Below are 23,776 nucleotides of genomic sequence, written 5' to 3' on the forward strand. Positions count from 1 at the left end.
TAAACATATTTAAGATTTTTCACCTGCAAATTCACTGTCTGAGCTTCCTTGGCAATAGTTTGAGTCTTGTTTGCCAAATATGTGGACCTGTTGTTAAGCAGTGCATCTTGAGTTTTGCGATCATAAAGGCTACTTAATGTAGGAGCTACAGATGGAATGTATCGCTCACCAAGCCACACGACTGAGCCCACCAATGTAATACATGGGATCTGTAAAGGCAAAATATGACATTTACTTTCTAATGCTAAATGATTTTAGGTACAATTTTGTCATTTTTATCTGAATATATCTTCAAATCTTTCGTATTGTTGCCATCTCACAGTACAGTACAGTGGTATAGCTTCTGCCTCACGGTCATGAGGCTGGACTTCAGTCTCCTAGTGCCCAGGTGAATGAAATGAAATAATATACTGTATACTCACATTTGAATGAAAAGTAGACCATCAATTTGCACAAAGGATATATTCTTGAAAAACTTGTGCAAAGCAAATTGAATCATAAGTTACATGATAAAAATAGGGAAAGTTTCTACAGATTTTATAACAGCAGGTTATTTTTCATTCTTATATTGCCAAAAATTAACACAGTACTAGAAAAGGGTGAAGTGAATGTATGACAGGCGAGTTCCCAGAGTGTGTTCACCAGTACCCTGGGTTCAAGTCTGTTGGCAGTTGCCATTATCTGGGCTTTTGTTCAAGGTGTTTTTCGAACCACCCAGGAGAGTTTGCTAATTCACGGTCCAGGGGCCACCTTGGTTTTCCAGATTCCATTTCAGGGATGTTTTACAGGCTACCTAGAAAATCCTGTTTATTCCCATGAATTTTAACAAGTGCCTTCTGTTTCAGTCCTGCCCCTCTGACCAGATGACCCAAATGACACAGGTGTGGGTCCTCATTCTGCAGGTTGCCTGGGATGTGTTTTCAGGCTGCTACAGATTTGGGATTTACTAAGCTTCATGGGTAGTGTGTCCAAACTGTCGTGACGGTTACTCTCTATCTCAGGTTCCTGGGTTGGGTTCCCCAAGCCCTTGTGAGGTTCCCAGAATTTTTCCATGAACATTTCTCAGTTTCTCAGGGAGCATCCTCTGTTTATTTCCAGGTACTGTATATACACTGCAATTTCTCTCAAGCTTTTTGAGTATTTGTACTTGGGTCCCTGCATGAATGCCCTTGTTCCTTGGTCAGTCATTTGGTTGGTGTTCTCTCGTCTTCCTCACTTCATTTCGTCAGTTTATCCGACTACTTGAAGGTACTTCCCAGGCTTTCCGAGGAGATCTCGGGTCCCAAAGTCTCTGATTTTTCTGGGTCCATCTTATTGTTTTTACGTGGATATGTCTTTGTTTCCTAGGGAAAGTTTTCACATTTTCTGGGCATTTTCTCTTGCCCAAAGTTCATCTTTTCTGCCCAGTTTCCTAGATCCCTCTCTAAGTTTTCCAGAGATGCAGTATAATATATTAATATTATTGGGGTATAATTCTCCTGTTCAATAATTGATTTTACCCCAGATTTCTTAGCTGGATTTCTTGGCGCTCTGTTTCTACTCCTCACACACATGCACCTTCCCTTCTGTATGTGATAGCTCAGAAAAAAAATAGCCCAGGAGTTCCTAATGGGATATACTGCCCTGTAAAAAACAGCTTTAAATTTTCAGTCAGCAAGGAAACACATCCTCATAATACTTCATGGGAACCTGGACAACAAAGTTAAATAACAACTCATAAAATATCTCAAAAAACGGAACTTAATAATGGGTTACAAATATGTTACTTGTACAGTTTACCTTCTTGAAGATGTTCACTAAAGTCCTGCCTAGTTTCTTGTCCTGAGTATTGAAGATCACCTGATGAAGAATAGCTAGAGCAGTTACCCCAACCACCTGAGGCTGACAGTCACACCACCAACCTTCACTACCACCCTCTTCTAGCTGCAATAAAACCAATTTCATACAAGATCACACTCAAATACAGTTTGTATTAATAAACAAATATATTTTTTTATTTCATGCAAAGAATATGGTTAATCTGTCCATTATATGATTGATACAAAAATGCAGACGAGATGTCCTATAAGAATAGCAATGGTACCAGGAGTAATGGCATTCCAAATTTACAAGGCACTAACCAGTACTGTATATACATAAAAATTTATTAACTCGAATACAGATTGTGGATATACATAAAGAACATAAACATTATTTATAACTGTGAATCTAACAAGTATTTTATCTCAGAATACGTACCTGACTACACCAACCCAATATAACATTCATCATTTCCTCTCGTAATATTCCATTCCTGGTCACTGTTAATCCATCGCAGTCATAAGTTTGTCGTACCACAGACTGCAGAAAAATATTAGGATAATAGGGTTATAAAAGCAGCAAGAATTACATACAAATTAAACATTATTGTCTTCATACATAATGAAATACAGAACAGTACTGAACATTTAAAACATATAATGTTTTCCGTTACATTACAAGTATCTGAATGTTTTTGGGTTTATAATGGTCTTGTCTGCATATCAGCTTAAAAAACCTTACATTCATTAAATGTAATGAAACGCAATTTTCTGGGTGAGCCCCAGAGCCTCCCTGGAGCTATCGAACTAATATGCAATATATTAGTCTGGGGCATTACTCAATAGAGTTCCGCATACCAGAGACCATGAGCCAGAACCTGGCCTTCTCAGAGAGGCACAGGGCACAATGTCCTCTAGTAAACCCCCATGTGGTTGGGGGTATTCCTTGTCTGCCATCTTCCAGGGATAGGTACCCAGAAATGTAGGCATAAGAAAACAAACCGCATTTGGTAAGAAAATTGCAACTGAAGATCAAACTGGAGGCAGAATCCCATTCCCCCCAATCACCCAAGGAAACAAAGCAAACTTCACGCACAGCTGCTGCACCACTCGTCCGTGCAGCTCTTCCCTCCCTGGGAGTGGGAACTGGGAGCCCCGGACTTCCACGCCGGCTACTCACACCTCAGTTCGTTGGTTGATGCAATCTGAGGCGGTCTTCAACTCTGGCCTCGATTTCCGTGGCATTGTTTTGCCTTACTGGTGTTCTCTGCCATTTTGTGGTGTGGTGACCAGGTGTAACTAGTGTACTGGGGAATGCATACGCTTAGGGTTGCTTTCCCTAAGTGCCCTATAAGTACTAACCCTGAGTGCTAGGGTTCCCTTCCATATTGTCTTCGGGATCCACTTCTGTAGGGGTTCCTGCTGCTCAGGATTTACCCCACCCATGAGGTCAACTGGAGTTTCGTTGCCTTGGGTAGGAAGTGGTATTGTAGTTGATAAGGGCGCAAGGTGCTACACAGCTTGCTTACCAATGCAGGGGCCGTGTTCCTGTACCTTCTGGAAACGTACTTTTGCGAGGCTTTCTTTTATTTTTGTTTTCTTTGCCTGGAGGGGATCGCCTTGTTTGGCTATTGTTCCACTTACAATACTTTGGTGGCCCTCCTCTAGGCCCCTGTGATTGTACATGTCACAGGGGTTCAGTATCTTAGCTCATTCCCTTCTGTTAGTTCTTGGGTTCTTCCTGTAGCAGTCAGCCTATGGGCCCTGGAAAACCCCGTCGGGGCTCGGTAGACCGATGGATACGTCTTCCGAGTTCCAGCTCACTTCGTGCGAGTTTGAAGGTTGCTGTGCCCTTATTTAAGGGTAACAGTCACCAGTTTTGCCTCCATCATGTTGCCAGTTGGGTCAATGACGCCTTTGACCTGGTGTCTTGTGAGATGTATTCTCTGCTCGTGCTCCAATTTACCCATTCTGTAAACAGTGAGATTCAGGTACAGGCGGCATCTGTGTTGCATGCTTGGCTTAAGTTGCTGCAATGCGCTAGGTTGGTTGCCCACTCAGATGCCCCGTTTTCGTTATAGGGACCCCGAACTTGGGGGCATAAGTCGTCAGCCACAGAAAATATATTATCTAATGAGACCTTATAAAAAAAAATTTGTAAATACATAATGCAATTTGCAATACCACACATTCTTACATCAATATTTAATGTTGCTGTAGTATTGAAAAAATTTGTATTATAATTTTTTTAAACCATAATTTGAGTTGCTACTGTGAAAGAAATCAGGAACTATTTCCAAAATTAATAAATCAATAAATCAAGATTACATACCAAAAACATTGTTCCTTGCATCACCAGATTTTCTACATCACTCAGCATCTTCTCAAGGGGTTCTAAACTAGCCTTATCGTGGCCAAACCTCTGTTGATCAGACCCTGCAGAGCGTACTAAACGACGATATGCTCCCCAATGTTCATGAAGCAGTGAATTGCTAATTATAATTTCATCCAGTGTGATAAGGGTTCCAAGTAGAAAGCCAAAATGCTCATATATAACCTGTAAATAAAAAAGTAACTGAATGTCAACAATAAGTTCGAAGACCTATTTGTGTTAAACATGTAAGTGGTAGCACTACCCAACAGCATAATCTAGTGTGACTATATTCTGTAAGAAATAAGGCCTTAGCAGTAATAGGTGTAGGGAACCGGACAACTGCCTTTCTGAAAAAATGCCTTTCCAGATAACAGGGATCAAAATACTGTAATTAGGAGCCCACTCCATATGCAGTACATGTAATGTAAGCTGTACAAATAGATCAAAGAACCAACCTGAAAGTGAACTTCAGTTACATCAATAAAGCCATTAGCTTTTCTCTCTGATGAATACAGTGATGTCATCTGGTGCAACATATTACGAGACACTTTTTGGACACGTCGCACGTAGCATTCAACTTGATGTAGAGTTGGCAGGATACGTGACAATGAAATCTGCGATTCCCCGGTTGTTTCTCCTCCTTCTCCAACTGCAAATAAATATCTTCTTCACTAGAGAGCCAGAAATTATTAGCGAGTTGTCGCAGATATGATGTTCTTACGATACTCAGTATTGCTCTAATTTTCTATTGTTGGGAACAAGGTTTATTATGCTTATCAGGGTTTCCCTAGGTCAGCTACTGACCTTTCCAAGGATGCAGCCTACAACAGTTAACTAATTCTTGGGTACCTATTTACTGCTAGGTGAATGAAGGCATCAAGTGAAAGAAATCATGCCAAAATGTCTGTCCAGCCATGGGGCTCAAAAATCAGGACCAAAAGATCCTGAACAAGGAGAAGGCCCATAACCATAATTCTCAAATTATGGTTATGAACTGAATGCTTATTCCTGCACTAAAACAGCACAGAAATCTAACGGTTAAGAATTTTATTTCATCACCTAAGTGCTTCCAAGAAAAGCCAGAGCCATATTTTGCAATTGATATATCATTTACTACATTGATAAATGTACTCTACTCTACTCACCTCCACTGCCATATAACACAAGGGGTGGGTAGAGCTGACTGCGTGCCTCGTCCACCAACTCAGATGCTTCTAAGGAAAGCGCACTAAGGGCTAACACCACTTTATTCACTAGCTTGTTGTCAGATTGAATAAGCTGAACCAGAGATGGCTGCTCAAAAGGTGTCATCTGTAACAATAGAGAAAAATAATCAAACATATGCAAATTTGACACTAAATACTGTAACGTACTTTTAAATGCTTTTTAAAACGGATTTTCAAGTGAACATATTTATTATCCATAATTATAAAATGGTTAACAATTAACATTTATGTTTGTGATAAATATAATTCAGTATACAAACAATTCTTATAATCAAGGTAAAAATGAACAAAAGATGCATTTCAAATGTTTGGTTACAAATGATGTAGTATGGATCTGGACACACAGTATAGTACTTTGACAAAGAACCAAAATCCCATGGATAAAAGTCAATTTTCAACACATGCACAATTCTCTCCAAAGCCATAGAGGATCCTCCTTATAAACAACAAAATCTGATAACTCAGAAAAAGGATGATATCAATGGCATCAATCAATTGCTTGGAGTGCATTTTTTAAGATTTTGTGAAAGGCGAGATTGTGTGCTTAGGAGCACAATTCTTTTGCTGTTAAAATGGAATCATTCTGGCCAATCATGAAGTGGTGGTCTATGGCTGGTTTATGGAACGTCAAGCCTGACCCCGGGCTGGGCTTGGGGAGTAGAAAAACTCCCTGAACAATGTGTGTGACCCATATAGGAAGAAAACTTTGACTGCCCCCCATTCTCAAAGCCTCACAGAGGAGTCAAAAACCTGTGCACAGTAAAGAGCAAGGCTCTCTCCACAGGAAGATAGCTACTTACAGGCACAGCCACCCAAACCTACCGGGGAAGATAACTCTGGCTAGACAGAGGCAACACCAGTGAGCACCTATAGAAGTCAACTCTAGGCACATGTAGCTCAAGGTGAACAGTTAACAACAGTCTACATAAGAAGTGCAGCACACACACATACACAAGAAGCAAATATTAAAATATAGAATGAGTATACATGCAAATAGCTTGTGCATACAGCCATCCTTGCAGGACAAGGTCCAAGGATGGCTGTCACTTATTTGAATAACTGGGGCTCAAAGAGCACTTGTGGAAATGAAGAGCATAACAATGAGGTGTCAATATGTTGCACCAGGATAAATTATTGTCGTGTCAGCTAGGGAGGATCTAATAGCTAGGTGCATGGCCACCTGGTGGTATGCAGTTGTTACCAGCGAGTGAACCATCCATCACGTGAAAGTGATTCACATCCGGGTCTCATTTTCTTTTTTGAGTTTATCTTGCTGCAGTCTATTGTCTCGCTCTACTTTCCTGGTGGCCTTTTCTTGGCCTGGGTGATCTTGTATCCTCAGCTCCCTACACCTCTAAAGAGAGGAGGCCAGGTTTTGGCCTCTGGTCCCCAGTTATGTTACAATGACTCACAGGGGCCTGATGTGGATCATATTGGGTGGAGCTAACCAGGTTCCTAGCAACAGGGAGCCTCTTTAGAACCCCCCTCCCAGAAAACATAATAAAATGGAATACTGTGCACTGAATACAGTACTCAAAATGAATCTGGTCCTAATTACTACTAGTAGTTCATTTTATAAAAATTCCATGGTCAAGACATGTACTTCAAACATTACCATAGGAAACCATATTTACAATACATCCTGTATATATTTAACACAGCACTTTGGGTAGTTTTTAATAGGCCTACCTCACCTTGAGCCTCACTGGATCAAGAACACTGTCCCATGGTGGCAATGGGTGGGGCCCCAAAGCCTCGATAATTTCTTCCAACTGGTCTCCATGCTGTTCAACAATGCTGCCATATCTACGAAGTTCATGTTCAGCCACAATCTCTGTAAATATAAACCAAATACCTGTACTTTCAGACATGACCAATACCTAATTATCATACAAATTATTAATCTTACCATTATAATGCATTGTGTCAGGGGACAGGCAGCCAGTTTATACATATGCTAAACATAATCTCACTCCACAAATTCTCTTGTGTCAACTACATTTACAAAACCCTGTTCTTAAATGCAAATCCTGCTCTGAAACTCTCCGTGGACAGATGTAATAGGACCCATTATCACCACACCAGAAATAAATATATCTTTGATATCCCAAGAGTCAAACTTAATCTGTATAAACACTCTATGCAAATAAAGGGACCTAGTCTATGGAACTCACTCCCTAATGAATTGAAAAGCTGTCCAACTTTTGCATCATTCAAAAACAAAACTAAAAAGTACCTAATTTCATCTTCATAGTTTTTTACCTTGTTGCTTTAAAATTGCACTGTATCATTTGCTACCCAATCTCCCAATCTTTATGTACCCAATCTGAACATCTTTACCATCGTGATCATTGCTGTCTTATATGTGCTATCAATCTGCTGTATGGTGCCTATTAATCTTCTTTAAATTACCAATCAAGCTGTCAATGTAATCAATCAGAGCTTTAATATACCAACGTGCTTTAATATACTTACTAATCTCTCTCGTCTCATTTTTTTCTTGCAATGTATCTGTTATCATTTTGTTAATTCTGCTAGAATTTACCTACTGAAAATTATCTGTTAGATTAAGGACCTGCTCGAAACGCTGCGCGTACTAGTGGCTTTACAAGATTGTAAATACTATGCTATGTATTCTCACAAACCCAATGTGCCTTCTTGTATATAAATAAATAAATAAATACAGTACATGTTAGGCTTATATTGAAGTCCTCCCCAGGATTGAATTACTGACCCTACCAGGATGCAATAGGTAATAATGCACAAGAATGAGTTGCCCATAGGGAATGGGAGAGGATGTTGTTGTTGTTATAGATTCAGCTACTTGGAACAAGTTCCAAGTAGCACGGGCTATGCTTGGGGATAGCCCAAGCTTAGCCAAGGGATAAGCCTGTAGCTTACCTGGCACAGGAGAGGGGCAAGTAGCATGGGCTATGGAGAGCCTGCAGGAGAGGAGGGAACGGGTCAATAACTATGTGAGAGGAAGGAACGGGTCAATATATATGAAAAGAGGGTGAGGAGAGGAGCAGGTAAGAGAAGGTAATTTCTAAAAGGGTGGAAGATGTATGGTGTGTGTGTGTGAGGGGGTTGAGGTGTACGGTGTGTGTGTGTGTGTGTGTGTGAGGGGGTTGAGATGTATGGTGTGTGTATGTGTGAGGGGGTTGAGGTGTATGGTGTGTGTGATTGTGGGTATTGTGTGTGTGTGAGGGGTTGAGATGTATGGTGTGTGTGTGTGTGAGGGGGGTAGAGATGTATGGTGTGTGTATGAGGGGTTGAGGTGTATGGTGTGTGTGTGAGGGGTTGAGGTGTATGGTGTGTGTGTGAGGGGTTGAGGTGTATGGTGTGTGTGTGAGGGGTTGAGGTGTATGGTGTGTGTGTGTGTGAGGTATGAGGGGATTGAGGTGCACGCAAACACAAGGATAACTTACTGTGACTGTTCTCATCATAGTCAACATCAGCCGTCATGACGCCCACCACAAGCACCGCCCCTCACCACCACCACAACAACAACACTCCCTCACTTTCACGGTCTAACACCTTACAAAAGTTTCATTACTTCACGTCATCGCTAATATTTAAGGAAACCTAACGCAACCTAATCCGCTTCAACTTATCCCTACCAACTCTACCCAAACCTAACCAAAATATTAGATAAAATATTGCGTTTAATTTTTGGAACATAAAAGGTATGTGACATCACTGACGTCATTATGTGGTCTTGCTTGGGTTATACTGTTTCTATCTAAGCTCGAATTATTGAACATAATCATAAAAAATAGTAACGTAATGATTAGGGTACAATATATTATTAGAGTAGCCATATTTTTAGAAAAAAAACAAGTTTTCGGAAGTAGTAGTCTAGTTAATTTATTATGCACCCCATACCCATCTTTTGGGGGTAGAGGAAAGTGTTACAGAGGAACATAATGGTCTCGGGGAGTGAACCTCCTCCTCCTCCTCTTCTTTGCGATACATGCAGTTTGCATGAATGTTTTTCCTCCAGATGACTGCACGAGTGATGATGTTGATAGATGCGGCGCTCACAGTGGCTCATCAATGTTCAAAATTTAGCAGCGGCTGGAAGTTATCGGTCTTCTATTTGTGTGAAGATAATGAGAAAAATAAACATACGAGTAGAAATGGACTTCGGATGGCAAAGATATGGTGGTATCCCAGAGTTGCTATTTTATGAAAAGTGTGGTGTTTAGTCAGGAGACTCGGTCAGGAGATTCAGAGTGTGTATAGGGGCCAACCCGTCCTCCACTCAAGTCCATTACATCCAGCGGTCGACCCCACAAACGGGACTCCACTGATTACGTTCGACGTTTGGGTCAAATAGATTGGAAAGTCTTGGGCATATGGGGTGGGCCGGTCTTGGAACAAGACGTGAACCCAGCGATGTGTGATGTAAAGGAAGATTTCGATTTGGATTCAAAATATAACTTATTTACAAATATTTTAAGCAAAGCACAGTTAAGTAGTATATCTTACAAATTGAATGGATCAAATACAAATGACCCGAAATGGATAACAAGGGATCTGAAAAATCTTATAGGTAGAGCGCGCGCTTGGTACAAAAGGATTAAGAATGGGGAAGTTAGTTTAGAATAAGAATTCGCACAACTGGTTAGAAATGTTAAAAAAAAAGATTATGAGAGCAAAAAGAATCTATGAAGTTCGTATAGCAGGCCAAGCAAAAGCAAATCCTAAAAGTTTCTTCAGTTATATCAAACAAAGGTTAGGGAAAGGGTAAGTCCATTAAAAACCGAGACAGGTCAGATAACGGATAATGGCGAAGTTCAGTCGAACAAGACTATGTGGGTGGGGATGAGGACAGGTTGACTAGTCTAACAGGGATATTAAACTAATAGTACAACTCAAACCAAACAAATTCTCAGGGCCGGATGAAGTGTTTGCCAGGATGCTTAAAGAATGCAAAGAGCAGCTTTGCGAGCCATTGTATACCATATTTAATAAATCATTAGTCAGGCAGAGTGCCAGAGTCGTGGAAGGTTGCTAATGTGGTACCAATTTTTAAGAAAGATGATAGATCACTTGCGTCAAACTTATGACCAATTAGCGATTAGCCTAACGTCTATTGTGGTAAAGTTATTTTAATCGATAACTGCAAATACAATTCGTCTTCATCTTGAAAAACAAATTAATAAACGAGTCGCAACATGGTTTTACAAATGGCCGTTCATGGTTAACAAATTTGCTATCTTTTTATTCCAACATAGTTGATAGGGGTAAGGATTGTGATGTGTACCTTGACTTTAGCAAAGCTTTTGATACAGTGCCACTTGAAAGATTTAAAAAAAAAAAAAAAAAAAGGTTCATGGTATTGGGGGTGCTATATAAAGTTGGATTAGGGCATGGCTATTCCAAAGGAAACAAAGTAAGTATAAATGGGGTTAAGTCAGAGCGGGATAATGTTAGTGGAGTGCCTCAAGGCTCTGTCCTGGGACTTCTTGTTTATAATATATATAAATGATTTAGATTCAGGTTTGAGTAGCAACATCTGCAAATTTGCAGATACAAAAATCGGTAGGGAAATTAACACGGAAGACGCCTCACTATCACTTCAAGTTGATCTAAATAGGGTTTTGAAATGGTCAAGATTGGCAGATGCAGTTTAATGCTGATAAATGTAAAGTTCTGAGGCTAGCTAATAATGATAGTTACAAGATGCGAGCTAGATGGTGTTGATATTGCAAAAGGGATCTGGACGTTATTAGTAAGAATTTAAAACAAAAAAGTTTCAATGCACGAATGTTCGTAATAAGGCAAATAGGACACTGGGATTTATTAATCGAAGCGTTAGTAACAAGACACCTGGTGTGGTTCTTCAGCTGTATCTTGCTCTGGTTAGGCCTCATTTAGATTATGCAGTTCAGTTTTGGTCGCCGTACTATAGAATGGATATAAATTCACTTGAACGTGTCCAGCGTAGGATGACTAAGTTAATTCCCCAAATTAGAAATCTTTCATATGAAGAAAGATTAACAAAGCTTAAATTGCATTCACTGGAAAGGCAAAGAGTTAGGTGTGACATGATAGAGGTTTACAAGTGGATGAATGGACATAAAGGGGATATTAATAGGGTATTAAAAGTATCAGCACAAGACAACATAAAACAATGGGTATAAATGGGATAACCTTAGATTTATGAAAGACTTGAGTAAATACTGGTTCGGTAACAGGGTTGTCGATTTGTGGAACAAGTTACTGCGTAACGTGGGGGGAAGGGGGGGCCCTCGATTGTTTCAAGCGTTGGTTGGACATGTATACGAGTGGGATTGGGTGGTTGTGGATAGGAGCCGCTTCGTATGGGCCAATAGGCCTTCTGCAGTTACCTTTATTCTTACGTTCTTAAAGATAGAAGGATCCTACCATCAAGTGATCTTAACTACCCAAAGGGGTTGACAACTGACACAAAGGGGTCCAGTGAAAGTATCCGTAGGACAAACCTGGGCCTCTAACATGTATTTAATATCCTCTTGGCAGCCTTTGAATTCACTTTCTACAGTTGAAATATGGTATTGGAGAATGACTGCCAATGCTGGCATTCAACTGGGCATATTTTGAGACCAGAACCCATCGAAATATCACCGATTACATTTGATTCATTTCACATACAACTGCAGCTGGGGCAGAGACAACCTCACATAAACCATAGTTTGTTCATCCTCACTATGAAATGCTAAAATTCTTTAGCGGGAATCGGTGCACAAGGTACTTACCTGCCTCCTTGAACAAGCAACACACAGGTCACTTCAAAATCAATAACGCATAAAAACAAAATTCGGTAATTTCTTAAATATGCTAAATTTCCATTAACAAATTTGGGGCATAAAAAACTATTTCAATTATACATTTTATTCAGGTACAGACAAACATGGGGAATGTTTAATGAAAAAATACTGGTGTACCTCAATTAAAAGCCAGAACTACTTAAAGATATAGGTGATTAAACTCCATACAACTTACACATCACTCATCACATATACAGTCAGAGGAAAGTGAGTTTGTTCTGACCAGGAAGCCACTTGTGACTTAAGCAGCTGTGCATGTCATTATCCCTTACACATGAATTTGAATGGTAAAACAAAAAATGCAAGTTGTTAAACAAGGTTCCTATGCAGCAAAACTAGCAGCATCTTACAGGTATATGACAAGACTAATGATACTGAAAGTTGAATGATAAATGACAAAACCGGTGTGCATATCAGAACACAATTTCGATGAATAAATTATATCATCACGTACACTGAAAAGTCATAATGCCCACACTTGTGTTGCGTATTATCTTTTAATTGTTTATTTTCATTAGACATTCTAATGAAATGACTTCAAGGAAAAAGTGTGCTTAACATCCAAGAGATGTAGAAGGCCAATGACAAATTTAATATACATATATATATATAAAAAAAACAGCATGTCAAGTGGGTAAAAATCTTAATCTATGTATTTGCCAAATACAACACTTAGTTTTGTCTCTTACTAGAATTACTGGTATTTACGAAAATTAGACATGGGAAATCTTTCGTTCTGTGACATCATTGGCATAGACATCGAGCTCATGCCAGGCTGGTTAACATGATTAAGCTCCGAACGTAGAATATCAGACATACCCATGCCTCCCATATTTCCACCACTGCCACGTCCACCCATATTGGGACCACTGCCACCACCCCACCTGAAAATGTTTAATAATTAAATATCTATACATATTAGATAAACATCAATATAAACATTAAGAGGAATAAAAATAAGGCAAAGTACTATATCTAAAGTAGAGTACAACCCAATATGCAATGAGAAAATTTCGAATAGGAATCATTGAAAAGTTAAAATCAATCTGTGCAAAATAAAAATCAACAAATTATTAGTCATTAAGGAGAAAGTCAAAACATAAATGGTAAGGTAAAATAAACACTCCATGGCAAAGCTTGTGAATTACTATATTGTCAATGTCTTTGCCAAAACACAAGATACCTATTATGAAAAACAAGATTTTTGTACTTAAAACTTTCAAGTACACATGTACAACAAACATTTAAAAAGAGTATAGGGTCAGAATAATGCCAAGGCTATCAGTGGTTGTGTCCATAAATAAAATGTAAAAGGAGCCAAATAACTAAATTTACATTGCAGCAAAGTGCTAAAATACTGGACTGATGCACTAAGGAAATAAACCTCTATGACACCTTGGCGTTTATATAGAGTTCCAGAGTTTCAATGGGAGCATAGATTTTCTTCACAAACGAAGACGTGACCTACTGTAATGCCCTTTCTAATCACTTTAGGTGTGGCACAAAATATCTGACTTTTGCAGGCAAGGCAAACTTATGCTTTATAGAAATACACTAAGAACATAGTACTTTGCATTTCAGATTTCCATGAAGTTATGTTTCAACTTATCCTTGAATATGGAAAAATTTAACAGATGGCTATACTATATATGCGAGGAGAGGCGGCATCGAGGTAATGCGAGACTGCCGTCATCTCTGGCAGGGAGGGAGCATGAGAGCAGGTGACACGAGGATGGTCGGGTGGAGTGTGGACATTGGCCTAGATGCCAGGAGGGTCAACAGGGAAAGAAAAATGAGAAGATGGGATCGAGTCAGATGGCCCCACAGTAGATAAAGAGCGAAGAGGTGACATGAAAATAACAGGTAGGGAAAGACTGGGAAGGTGGGACAAAAATGGAGACTGACAACAAAGGTACACCAATGGACTCAGACTATGGGGAAAGGAGGAAAGGGGAGCTTGTGGATGTGTAGGTGGTTCAAGGTTTCAAAACCTGTGTACCCAAGGTGGGTTAGGATGGGGGAGGGGGGGGGGGGGGGGAGTACAACAGTGCACGAGCCAGCCAAGGTGGAGGATGGTCTGTTCAAATTTATACTGTAGACAAGAATGTGTACAAAAAGGTTGTCATCACTGCAGTCGGTGCGGTGAGCAGCTAGAACATTCCATCCTAGAATGATCCGAGGAGTCGCACAAAATAAATGTGGGTGGGGGGGGGGGGGGGGGAAGGAACCTACAAAATTTTGATAATCCATGCTCAAATTTCCAATAACTTTCAGAGATGTGGAGACGGGGCTTTTTCTCAACGGAGCATCTCGCATCAACAAGAATTATTTATAATACTTATAAATATCAGTGATCCACTGTTGTTCAACATCCACCCTATCAACTGGGTGCCAAGTCATGTGGGAATAAATAGGAAATGACATTGCAGATGAAGCTGCAAAACTTGCAACTAAGAAGAAATGTGGACATTTACATACCAAGAGTCTAACACAGATTAAGAAAGTAATTAGAAACGGAGCAATGCAAAAGATGTAGTGACCACAACAGCAGTTGCAACATCAGGATCTGTGGGTTGGTTGGTACAATAATTCAACCAACAACGAACCACTTAGTTTGATGAAAGGGAGCAGAACAACAGAAGTACACTTTATTGTATCAGGCTTGGATACCCATGTGCATGGGAAATAGGCTTACAGGTTCCGGAAGATAAGAGGAAATGTCAGCACTGTGGAGAAATGCCCGACAGACCACTGGAATATTATCTAACACAGTGCAGTTACAAACCCATGAAGATTTTAACGTAGATTCAGAGCAGAAGTTGTTAAAACCACATAGGACAATCTTACTGAAGCGACCATACAAGTCATAAATACTCATACTTCGCCCAAGTAAAACGGAAATAAGCAATACTTAGTAGGCCAGTGCAAGAATATACCTGTAAAACAAAACAAAAAAAACAGGGAGCACAAGACATATTGCCAGAACAAAAGTGGACATGTTCTAGAGAAACTTGGATAGTTTTCTTCAAGAAGTACTGTAAATTTTCTTCAAGAAGTACTGGACCAACTGGACTGTAATGGATATGTGGGCCCCAGGCTAGGCCAGGCTTGGAGAGTAAAACTACGATTAGAATCCCATCCAGGTACAATCCAGGTTAGTAAACCAATGAATTTAAACGTGTTGTGAATTGTGAAATTGATGAAGTTATTCAACACATTCTCAAGAAACAATTGATAAACAATCTGTGAAACATTCAAGGGTAATGCAAGTCGTGTCTCGCATGCCTCACTGTCAGTAAAGTTGAACATTGTGTGTTATCAGATGCCAGACCACATAGCCTGTGTGCAACCTTTCAAAGAGTGCCTCCACCCAGTAATATTATAAATATTCACACATGTTCATGATTTTCTTAGTTTGTATACAAATTAATAATTTTGTAATGAAAAGTATTTTTAAATATGTTTTCTTGTGCATGGGTAGGAATGACCATTTTGTTATAGCCATTGTCCAGGGGTTAATAGCCTTATGGCAGTCCTTAGGATCTCAATATCCCCCATCTCAGCATAGGGCAGGAGGAGGATTATGCTGAGGATAGTATTCAATGAGAAATTCTTTTTGATCCAAACTGGGGCCTCACCAGAGCGAGATATGGCAGCTAAGAACGTAGCTGTCTCCTTGGAAGGGGTTTCAATGATGCAGGTGCTAGTCAGGGCAGGACTGAACCTCTGAGCATCCACAGAATCTGAATGGTTTTTAAATACAAATTGTCAGAGCAAGTATGGCCATCATGGCAGACGTCAAAATATTTAGGCCATGTAGCAAGTCGACCAAACATCTTGGAATGTAGCAGTGGTACAGGAAATGTGGGCATATGATGGCGAGGACATCACCTCACACCTCCCAAAAGGGGCAAAAAGTGCTGTAATATCCATCAAAGATAGTCACCACAGTGTCATGATAGTCAACTACCACTGGGGACCCTTGGGTTGTCACAGCCAAGGAAGGCTTGGGAAGGGAGAGGATCAGAAAGCCCAATCTGGCCCAACCCCACAATGCCCATATAACTAGCTAAACAAGCAACAGATGAACATATGTTCAGGTGGCCACACTGAAATTCCCATTTCACCCATCCTCCCAGTAAAGAAGTGTTGCCTTCCCAAGAGGATGCAGCTGCCAGGGGTCAGGGGGAAGGTGCACACATGAGAATGAATGGGTCTCTACACTGAACACACACAATAGTGTCTTGGTGTGCACTGTCGGCAGGCAGAAGAGGGAAGCTGGCACCATCCCCCTCCTAAATCAAGGCAGCACTAACCAACTGATGCCATCTTTCAGGAAATAATTTATATGAACCGGTCGGCCGAGCGGACAGCACGCTGGACTTGTGATCCTGTGGTCCTGGGTTCGATCCCAGGCGCCGGCGAGAAACAATGGGCAAAGTTTCTTTCACCCTATGCCCCCGTTACCTAGCAGTAAAATAGGTACCTGGGTGTTAGTCAGCTGTCACGGGCTGCTTCCTGGGGGTGGAGGCCTGGTCGAGGACAGAGCCGCGGGGACACTAAAAAGCCCCGAAATCACCTCAAGATAACCACATTTTTTAGGCTATCATGTCACATCAAATGCCTTTGCAACATCTATATACATAACCTGCATCTTTGTTTACTTCTAAGGCTTCACACTCACACACAAACACTCCCTCCCACTGTCTTCTGATTGGTGTTATGTATCCTGAACTGCTTTCTAAAACAATTTTTTTTTTTTTTTTTTTTTTTTTGCAAGTACAAGTGCTCATGTATATATACAATGCAGTTTACATGAGTGAACATGTTTTTATCTTAAAACTTTGTGCTAAAATTAAAGACCAAAAGATCTATTATAAAAATTGTTGTTGTGTAAAGCACATGAATTCATAACAAGACTGCTTATAATTTACTATGGTGTGCTTTGTTCGGCGAGTTTAATAAAAAAAATATATAAAATTTATATTATATTTTTTATTTATATTTATATATATGTATATGCATATACATATGCATATACATATATAATTATACCATTATAATCTTTCAAAGGCCCTTTCCCACAATAATAGCAGGGTAGCAGAGGTAAACATTAACAAATGCATCAATTACTGTTTGCTGAATAACTTAAGTTAAAGAAAGAACTGTAGGCAATAATAGCTGACCTATCACTGTTGTTCATTCCACTTGACGTTCTCCAGCCCTGCGAGTCCCCCCCACGTACAGAGAGCCCCGAGGTGCCCATATTGCCCCCCATCATCGCCGAGCTGCTCCCATAGCTGCCCTTACTATCGTTCATCCCCCCGCCAGTCCTCCATGCATCACCGCCGCTGCCGCCCAGACCACTACCACTGTACCTGCAGAGACACCGCCATCACTCATAACCCATGTATTCCATACACTACTACTACTACCGAAGCTATTACCCAAGCATTACAAAAATTAACTAATTACCTTATTTTTTGAGCTATTTTAATAAGTCACTTATCACAAGCTACAAAAATTAACTGACAATACTTCCACATCAATGATGATTCAAAACTGACAACGCACAAAATTTGTGTTTTCAAATTAGTTTAAAGTAAATCAAAGAATGGTGATAGCAAACAATTTTAACTATACTCAAATACTTTATAAGCATTTACATTACTTTAAAACATCTTTACTTAAATATAAATTAAACGATATTAAATGATTAAGTTTGTATATTACAAATACTTTACAAAAAATTAAACACACCTGAAGCCAAAATCTGGTCCTTAAACTGTTTAGAATCTAAACACACCAATTAGAGACCCTTTGCATGTGACAACACCCAGCCACTCATTACATGTAAACATGAAGCTGTGGGAGTGAATAATGGCTACCTTTGTGTATAGTCAGCAGTGTCAGTTTTGAATGATGCACTGTCCTGATGGTTTTAGCATCGCAAATAACTATGAACATTTTAGACATCTATGTGGCACCTTAGCCACACCCCCCTGTGTGGTGGTTAAGTCCTCCAATTAGAAATTGTCAAAACTTGTCAGTTTTGACTTTTTTATTATAAAATGAGCACCCAGGAATATTTTGTTGCAACTGTTAAACTATTAATGTATTTAATGGAGTATGGTAATTTACTCGTTAGCTAAAGCCGAGCTACTTCTCTAGAAAAGCTTGTTTTATTTATGTTCCCCATACCCAGCTTACGATGTAGTGAAAAGAAAACCAAGGCACATGTTCAATTGAACCCCACCATTCTCAAAGGTAAATAGCAGTACAGTACAGTACCAAGCTATTAAACACGGACAGGTTATATAGCAAAACGAAATGCTAACCTGATATGCACTATTTACAGTAAATAGTAAACCATTTACAATCCTACCAACTTGTTAAAATGACATCTGGACAGTCAATAGTTCATTAATACACAGGTTTGTATATTAATAGTACATTAATATACAAGAAACTTCACCAACGACACATTGCGAAGAATGCATGTGGGGGGGTGCAGGTTTTGTGAACTAGCACATCGTGGTGAATTTGCCGCTTCATACAATAAAAAAAGCTGCCTAGGCTCAGTGACCTTTTTAATAAATTCCTTAATGTACATATTTATTGCTTACACTATTTGTATTACTACACGCATGGTGCACGTCTGAGTAAAGAACCCTTTGGGTAGGGCACTGCCAACCCATGATCTTTCCCTGGGGTAAGCACATCATTGTCCAATTTTTATGCAATGTTCAACAATAACCATACCAAGATATGGTGTTGGTTCTCCGGCACTAAAGTTATCACGAACAAAAGAACCTCAGCCTTGACTAATAAAATGGAACTGGTGGTCGTATACAAAGGCAGTGCCTAACCCTCGCCCCTCCTCCAACCCGCCAGCCACATGTTTACAAATAAAGATGAGGTTGCATGTGCAATAGGTCTAAACCTACCCACCAGGTTCAACACTATTCAGAAAGATGCAACAGGAAGTCTCCCAACATTATCTTCTACAAGCACTCATGGCTTTACATATGAAGTAAAAATAAATAACGTACACTTCAGCATTTACAGGAAATTATGTAATATCCAACAATTTATCAACGAAGATTATTTAATATAACTTTAGAAAAATTGGAAGGGAATAAATTAGTAAAGCATTTGATAACTATAATAACTAGCTACAGTAAATCATGCTAGTTCTTGCCAAGTTTATTTACCTTTCCCTCGGTCTGTCTCGTGAGGCCTGAGGGGGTAGAGGTCCTCTATGATCACGATCATCACGAGGGCCAGATCTATCAACTGGACGTCTGTCTTCTCGTTCCCTAATATCTCTTCTGTCCTCATAACGATTAGCACCACCACCAACACCAGCTGGCCCACGTAGATCTTCACGACCCCCACCACCACCATGACTACCATGACTAGTGTGACTGCCATGGTTACCATGACCACCCCGCTCAAAACGTGCAGGTTCATTTCCTCTGTCATAGCTCCGATCTTCATTGTATCTGCTTAAAGTAAATCATTATTATTAATACATAGAATATATTGTCATAATATGTTGCCACCTCCAGTACCTGTAATATTGCACAGTATTGTTCTTAAGGGCCAAATACAAATTATACCTTAATCAAAACAAGTCTTTCACCCGCACGTTCTTATACCTGTATTTTAATATTCACAGAACTAGTTTCACTGCCTGGTGCAAGAAATTCAGCCATATGACAAGTACACAAGAAATGCTTTCTACAAAAACTTGTATGCCATTAGTCACATTCCACACTTCAGTGACACTTCCCCCTGATACTAAAAGACCCTATACCGCTTTACTTTTGGTTTTGGATTCCATATCCAGTGACCTTGTGAATGGGATACAGAGGCCAATTCCCTTCAAGGGTGCCATAAGGGCAGATTCCAACCACCAAATGAGAAGGCTCCATAAAACCATTATTACCATGCAAAGTTGTGCAAGGCTAGTTCCAAGAATCTGGCTTTCAACCTTGGATAGGCTAAACACACTAATATATAGATTGGGTACTTGGCTTTAGTGCTGGGATTATATGTTCTCTTATTGTATCTTATTATCTCCCTTTTATATCTTGTGACTTGATATGAGTCTAGGATACTCTTCACTTATTTCCTATGTTGGTTGAGTTACACATTTTAACCATATTGTGGCAAGTCACTCCTTATTTCACACTAATTTGGGTTTACTTCTAATTCACAATTCACATGGCCACTCGTCAAGTCAATAAGTCCTCCGAAGCCTTCAAATATATAGTTGTAATTTGTTAGCCGTGTATCAGTTGCAAACACTTTACTACATTAACACTGGTCACTAACACACACTGCTACTTTTCTGTCACAGATTATTGAACCATTAAACCTTCTCCAGGAGAAGCTGTATACAGTGTATTTTGTGTACTGTATTTTACTGTATAAAATAATTAAAACACTAGCACAAAATAATTGTATTTAAAAGTATTGTTTGAGTATCAAACTACAGAATTCCTAAAACCATACCGTCTCTGAGGTGCTGGAGCATCATCAAAACGTGAGCGATTATCTGGAGCAGGTCTTTTACGATCCTCAAAGAACTCTCTTCTTTCACGATCTTCCGCTGGACGCTTGATGCTCCGTCTTGTTTCCTCGTACCTGTAAATAAAGTAGACTCCGGCTCATGCTAACGGCTCTGCAAGCCCAATAGTGAGAACATTTATTTTTTCCTTAAATATTAGTACCACAAGCTTCATGCATTAATTTATCAAGTCTGTGGAGTTTTTATTATGACAGCACCTAGCAACTTTTACGTAAGATTATATACTATAAGAAACAATACTCATTACAAGAACCAGAGATGACACTGACCGGAGTCTACTGTTAGGGAAACATGGTTAAATAACTTTCACAATCGGTTAATTAAACATTCACAAAAGCAGTTTAAAGCATTGAAACACTGGAATAAAAACATTAAATACAAATAATTCTCTACCCACAAAGAAATACATTTAATTCCTTTAGTCCTTTGGTTTAAGTTACATCATTAGATGTTTACAAACATGAAGTTTATGCAGTTGACATTAGTGGACGTTTTAAATGTGGGTTACAGTAATGAAGTCTTCTGACATGCCAAAATCAACAAATTTTTACGTTTTTGGAAGCCATTTTTTTGGCATAGCTTTGCACGCTTTCCAGATCATTAATGTACTTTGTTAAAATGTGTGTTCCATACAACTGCAGCACATTCCAATTTTGGTCTCAAAAGTTGAATATGTATATCATATGTCCTTTATATAGTTCTGGTGACAGTCAAACAACCAAAAACACACTGTTCTTTAATGCCTTTCCACAATTTGTGGGTTCTGTTGGGCCTATTTTTTTCCACTCCATATACCATACCATTGAATTCTCTTTGCCAAGTACTGCTCTAAATTATTTTGTCCAGGTTATCTTGAAGGGCATGACAAACTTTTAAGTCTCGTATAGGTCAAACACATTCATGTACTTCTGCATGCCTATTGGTATAGTTTTATTTAGACAAACATTACTAGTGCAAGAACTGAACCATGTGATACTCTTGCTAGTAACACCTCAAATCTGATACAATGCCCGATTACCAACCATTCTTTGTCAGTTTGTCAATTTTAACCAATGTCAGCAATCTGCCTATCACCCCTCCAGCATGTTATTTCCAGAATAGCCTCTTATAATCAAGATAGTCAGTGAACCCAACCATCTTATTCATCAATATAATGAAAGTATCTTTTGGAATTTTTGTTTTGGAGGGCATGACTTTTTCCATAGCCGCTGTCCAAGAGTTAACACAGATACACGAATGCCTCCAGGATAAAGTTTAGAAATCTACCAGTCTAAATGTCCTCCATTCTTGCTTCATAAGCCACCTAGTCTATGCAGGCGACGAGTCACAATAACGTGGCTGAAGTATGTTCTAGTGTGTGGTCTGGCTACCTAGTCTATTTCAAGTTGAAGTTACCAAGTACCAACAATCGTTTTCTCTTGCTATACATCTCGGTTTCCTCTATTTCCTCTTACTATAATGTCTCATGATCATTATGAGACCCTATTATGTGTCATCCAGTTGGTCCTTTCTCCATGTTACTTTCTGGGGACTTGTGATCAGTCTTATTCTGTTTCCAAACCTGCATTGCCATTGCCAACTACTTTTGTGTTGATTAAGTTTCTTAAGGTTTTTTTCGCCAACATGGTAACAGTGGTAGATGGTTCGAACAAGCTGAGTGAGGTGGCGGTGGAGGCAGAAACCATCGGCTTCAAAGCGTTGTATGATAGAGTACCGGGAAGATGGGACACCACAAGCATAGCTCATCCATTAATTACTTTGGTAATTACACTAATTAGCTTTCCAAATTAGTGCAACAATGCAGCCCATCATCCTTGTTTTGGTAGTACTTTTAATAATGATGAAAACCATAACACATACCGATGTACAATGCAATTATAAAGTAGAAAGCAATACTTTTGAATTTGGACATACCAGAAAAGATTTTCCAATTATGTTGCGAAGCTCATAATTGGAAATGAAGACGCCCCCCCTTTCACTCATCTCATTTTCTTTCACTAGTTCCTTAGTTTCTACCACCTGTGTGTCTACTTTCTCAGTCAAGCTGGTAATTTCCTTGTCCCGCTACAAAATATTTTTAAATTATCAAATTCCGCCTTGAAACCTTAATTTTCTCGTACCAATTAAAGAAATTTTCCTTTGTGTGTCCACCAAATAATCACTAATCTACCAAGAAATCCACCTTCCATTATTTCATCCACAGTGAAACCCTTGAAATTTGTATCTTTGTGTTGTCCTTCCTCATGGTGGCAGCCATCTTTGTTGATGCTGATTTTGTTTCAAATATAACCTATCCTGATTTTTCACTCGCTTTTGCATTTCTCAGATTATTTTTCTTCCTATACCTTCTTTATTCCTTGGCTACTACTAACAGTTCTCAACCTGTTCAACGAAACTTCGACAACTGGATTTTCCCGGCACTCCTTTATGTAGCAACTGGCTTGCTGCTTTCACGTGTGTATTCAGCCAGTACTCCCCAACCCAGATAGTGAAACCCTGTATGTATATATGAAGTAGGCAATATATCTAATTTCTGAAGGCTATTATTGATAAACGGTAACTCTTTGACGGCATGTTTGCCAACTGACTGCCTGTGAGCATGTGCCTGTGTTTGACTACTTAAAACTAATAAACACCATTGAGGAATGGCTACATAAACTGCCAGTGACCTTGGTGCAGCAATTGGAGGCATCCCTCCCACACACTTATCACATTCCAGGACGATATTCTTAAATTATGGAGAGCTGTAATTGGCCAGCTGACCAATACTTTGCAAGTCCCAGTTAAATCAATCTACCCCTCACTCAAAACACCTATCTAATCTGTTCTTAAAACCTGTTACTACACTGCTAATTGCTACCCCATTTAACAAATCCAAAAACTTATTTCCAAACCAATACTTTTTTATACCCCTATACATGTTCTTTATTTTAAAAACTATTAGCTCATCTAATACCTTTAGTGTA

General features: G+C 39.4%; 2 protein-coding genes across 14 annotated transcripts in view; both read right to left on the reverse strand.

The window, feature by feature from the left end:
• SWIP (strumpellin and WASH-interacting protein) overlaps window positions 1–8,976 on the reverse strand; it is a 28,121-nt gene extending 19,145 nt beyond the window's left edge. The window contains exons 1-8 of the mRNA XM_045741239.2: window positions 8,828–8,976; window positions 7,094–7,233; window positions 5,319–5,484; window positions 4,629–4,822; window positions 4,132–4,356; window positions 2,239–2,340; window positions 1,780–1,923; window positions 24–209 (exon numbers count right to left, since the gene is read on the reverse strand). Coding sequence (XP_045597195.1) covers window positions 24–209; window positions 1,780–1,923; window positions 2,239–2,340; window positions 4,132–4,356; window positions 4,629–4,822; window positions 5,319–5,484; window positions 7,094–7,233; window positions 8,828–8,864 — 1,194 coding nt within the window. The 5' untranslated portion in view covers window positions 8,865–8,976. The remainder of the gene's footprint in view (window positions 1–23; window positions 210–1,779; window positions 1,924–2,238; window positions 2,341–4,131; window positions 4,357–4,628; window positions 4,823–5,318; window positions 5,485–7,093; window positions 7,234–8,827) is intronic.
• A 3,286-nt stretch (window positions 8,977–12,262) lies between these two features.
• The window catches only part of LOC123757527 (SAFB-like transcription modulator), a 30,516-nt gene continuing 19,002 nt past the window's right edge, over window positions 12,263–23,776 (reverse strand). For 5 of the 13 annotated variants that reach the window (XM_069327113.1, XM_069327117.1, XM_069327111.1 and 2 more), the window contains 4 exons: window positions 20,735–20,866; window positions 19,429–19,722; window positions 17,401–17,592; window positions 12,767–13,098 (listed from right to left, as the gene is read on the reverse strand). In XM_069327113.1, coding sequence (XP_069183214.1) covers window positions 12,909–13,098; window positions 17,401–17,592; window positions 19,429–19,722; window positions 20,735–20,866 — 808 coding nt within the window. In that variant the 3' untranslated portion in view covers window positions 12,767–12,908. Of the gene's footprint in view, window positions 13,099–17,400; window positions 17,593–19,428; window positions 19,723–20,734; window positions 20,867–23,776 lie in introns of all 13 variants that reach the window. The other 8 variants (XM_069327119.1, XM_069327114.1, XM_069327112.1 and 5 more) reach the window with 4 other exon arrangements.

The sequence above is a fragment of the Procambarus clarkii genome, chromosome 19, assembly GCF_040958095.1.
Source record: "Procambarus clarkii isolate CNS0578487 chromosome 19, FALCON_Pclarkii_2.0, whole genome shotgun sequence".
Classification (NCBI taxonomy): domain Eukaryota; kingdom Metazoa; phylum Arthropoda; class Malacostraca; order Decapoda; family Cambaridae; genus Procambarus; species Procambarus clarkii.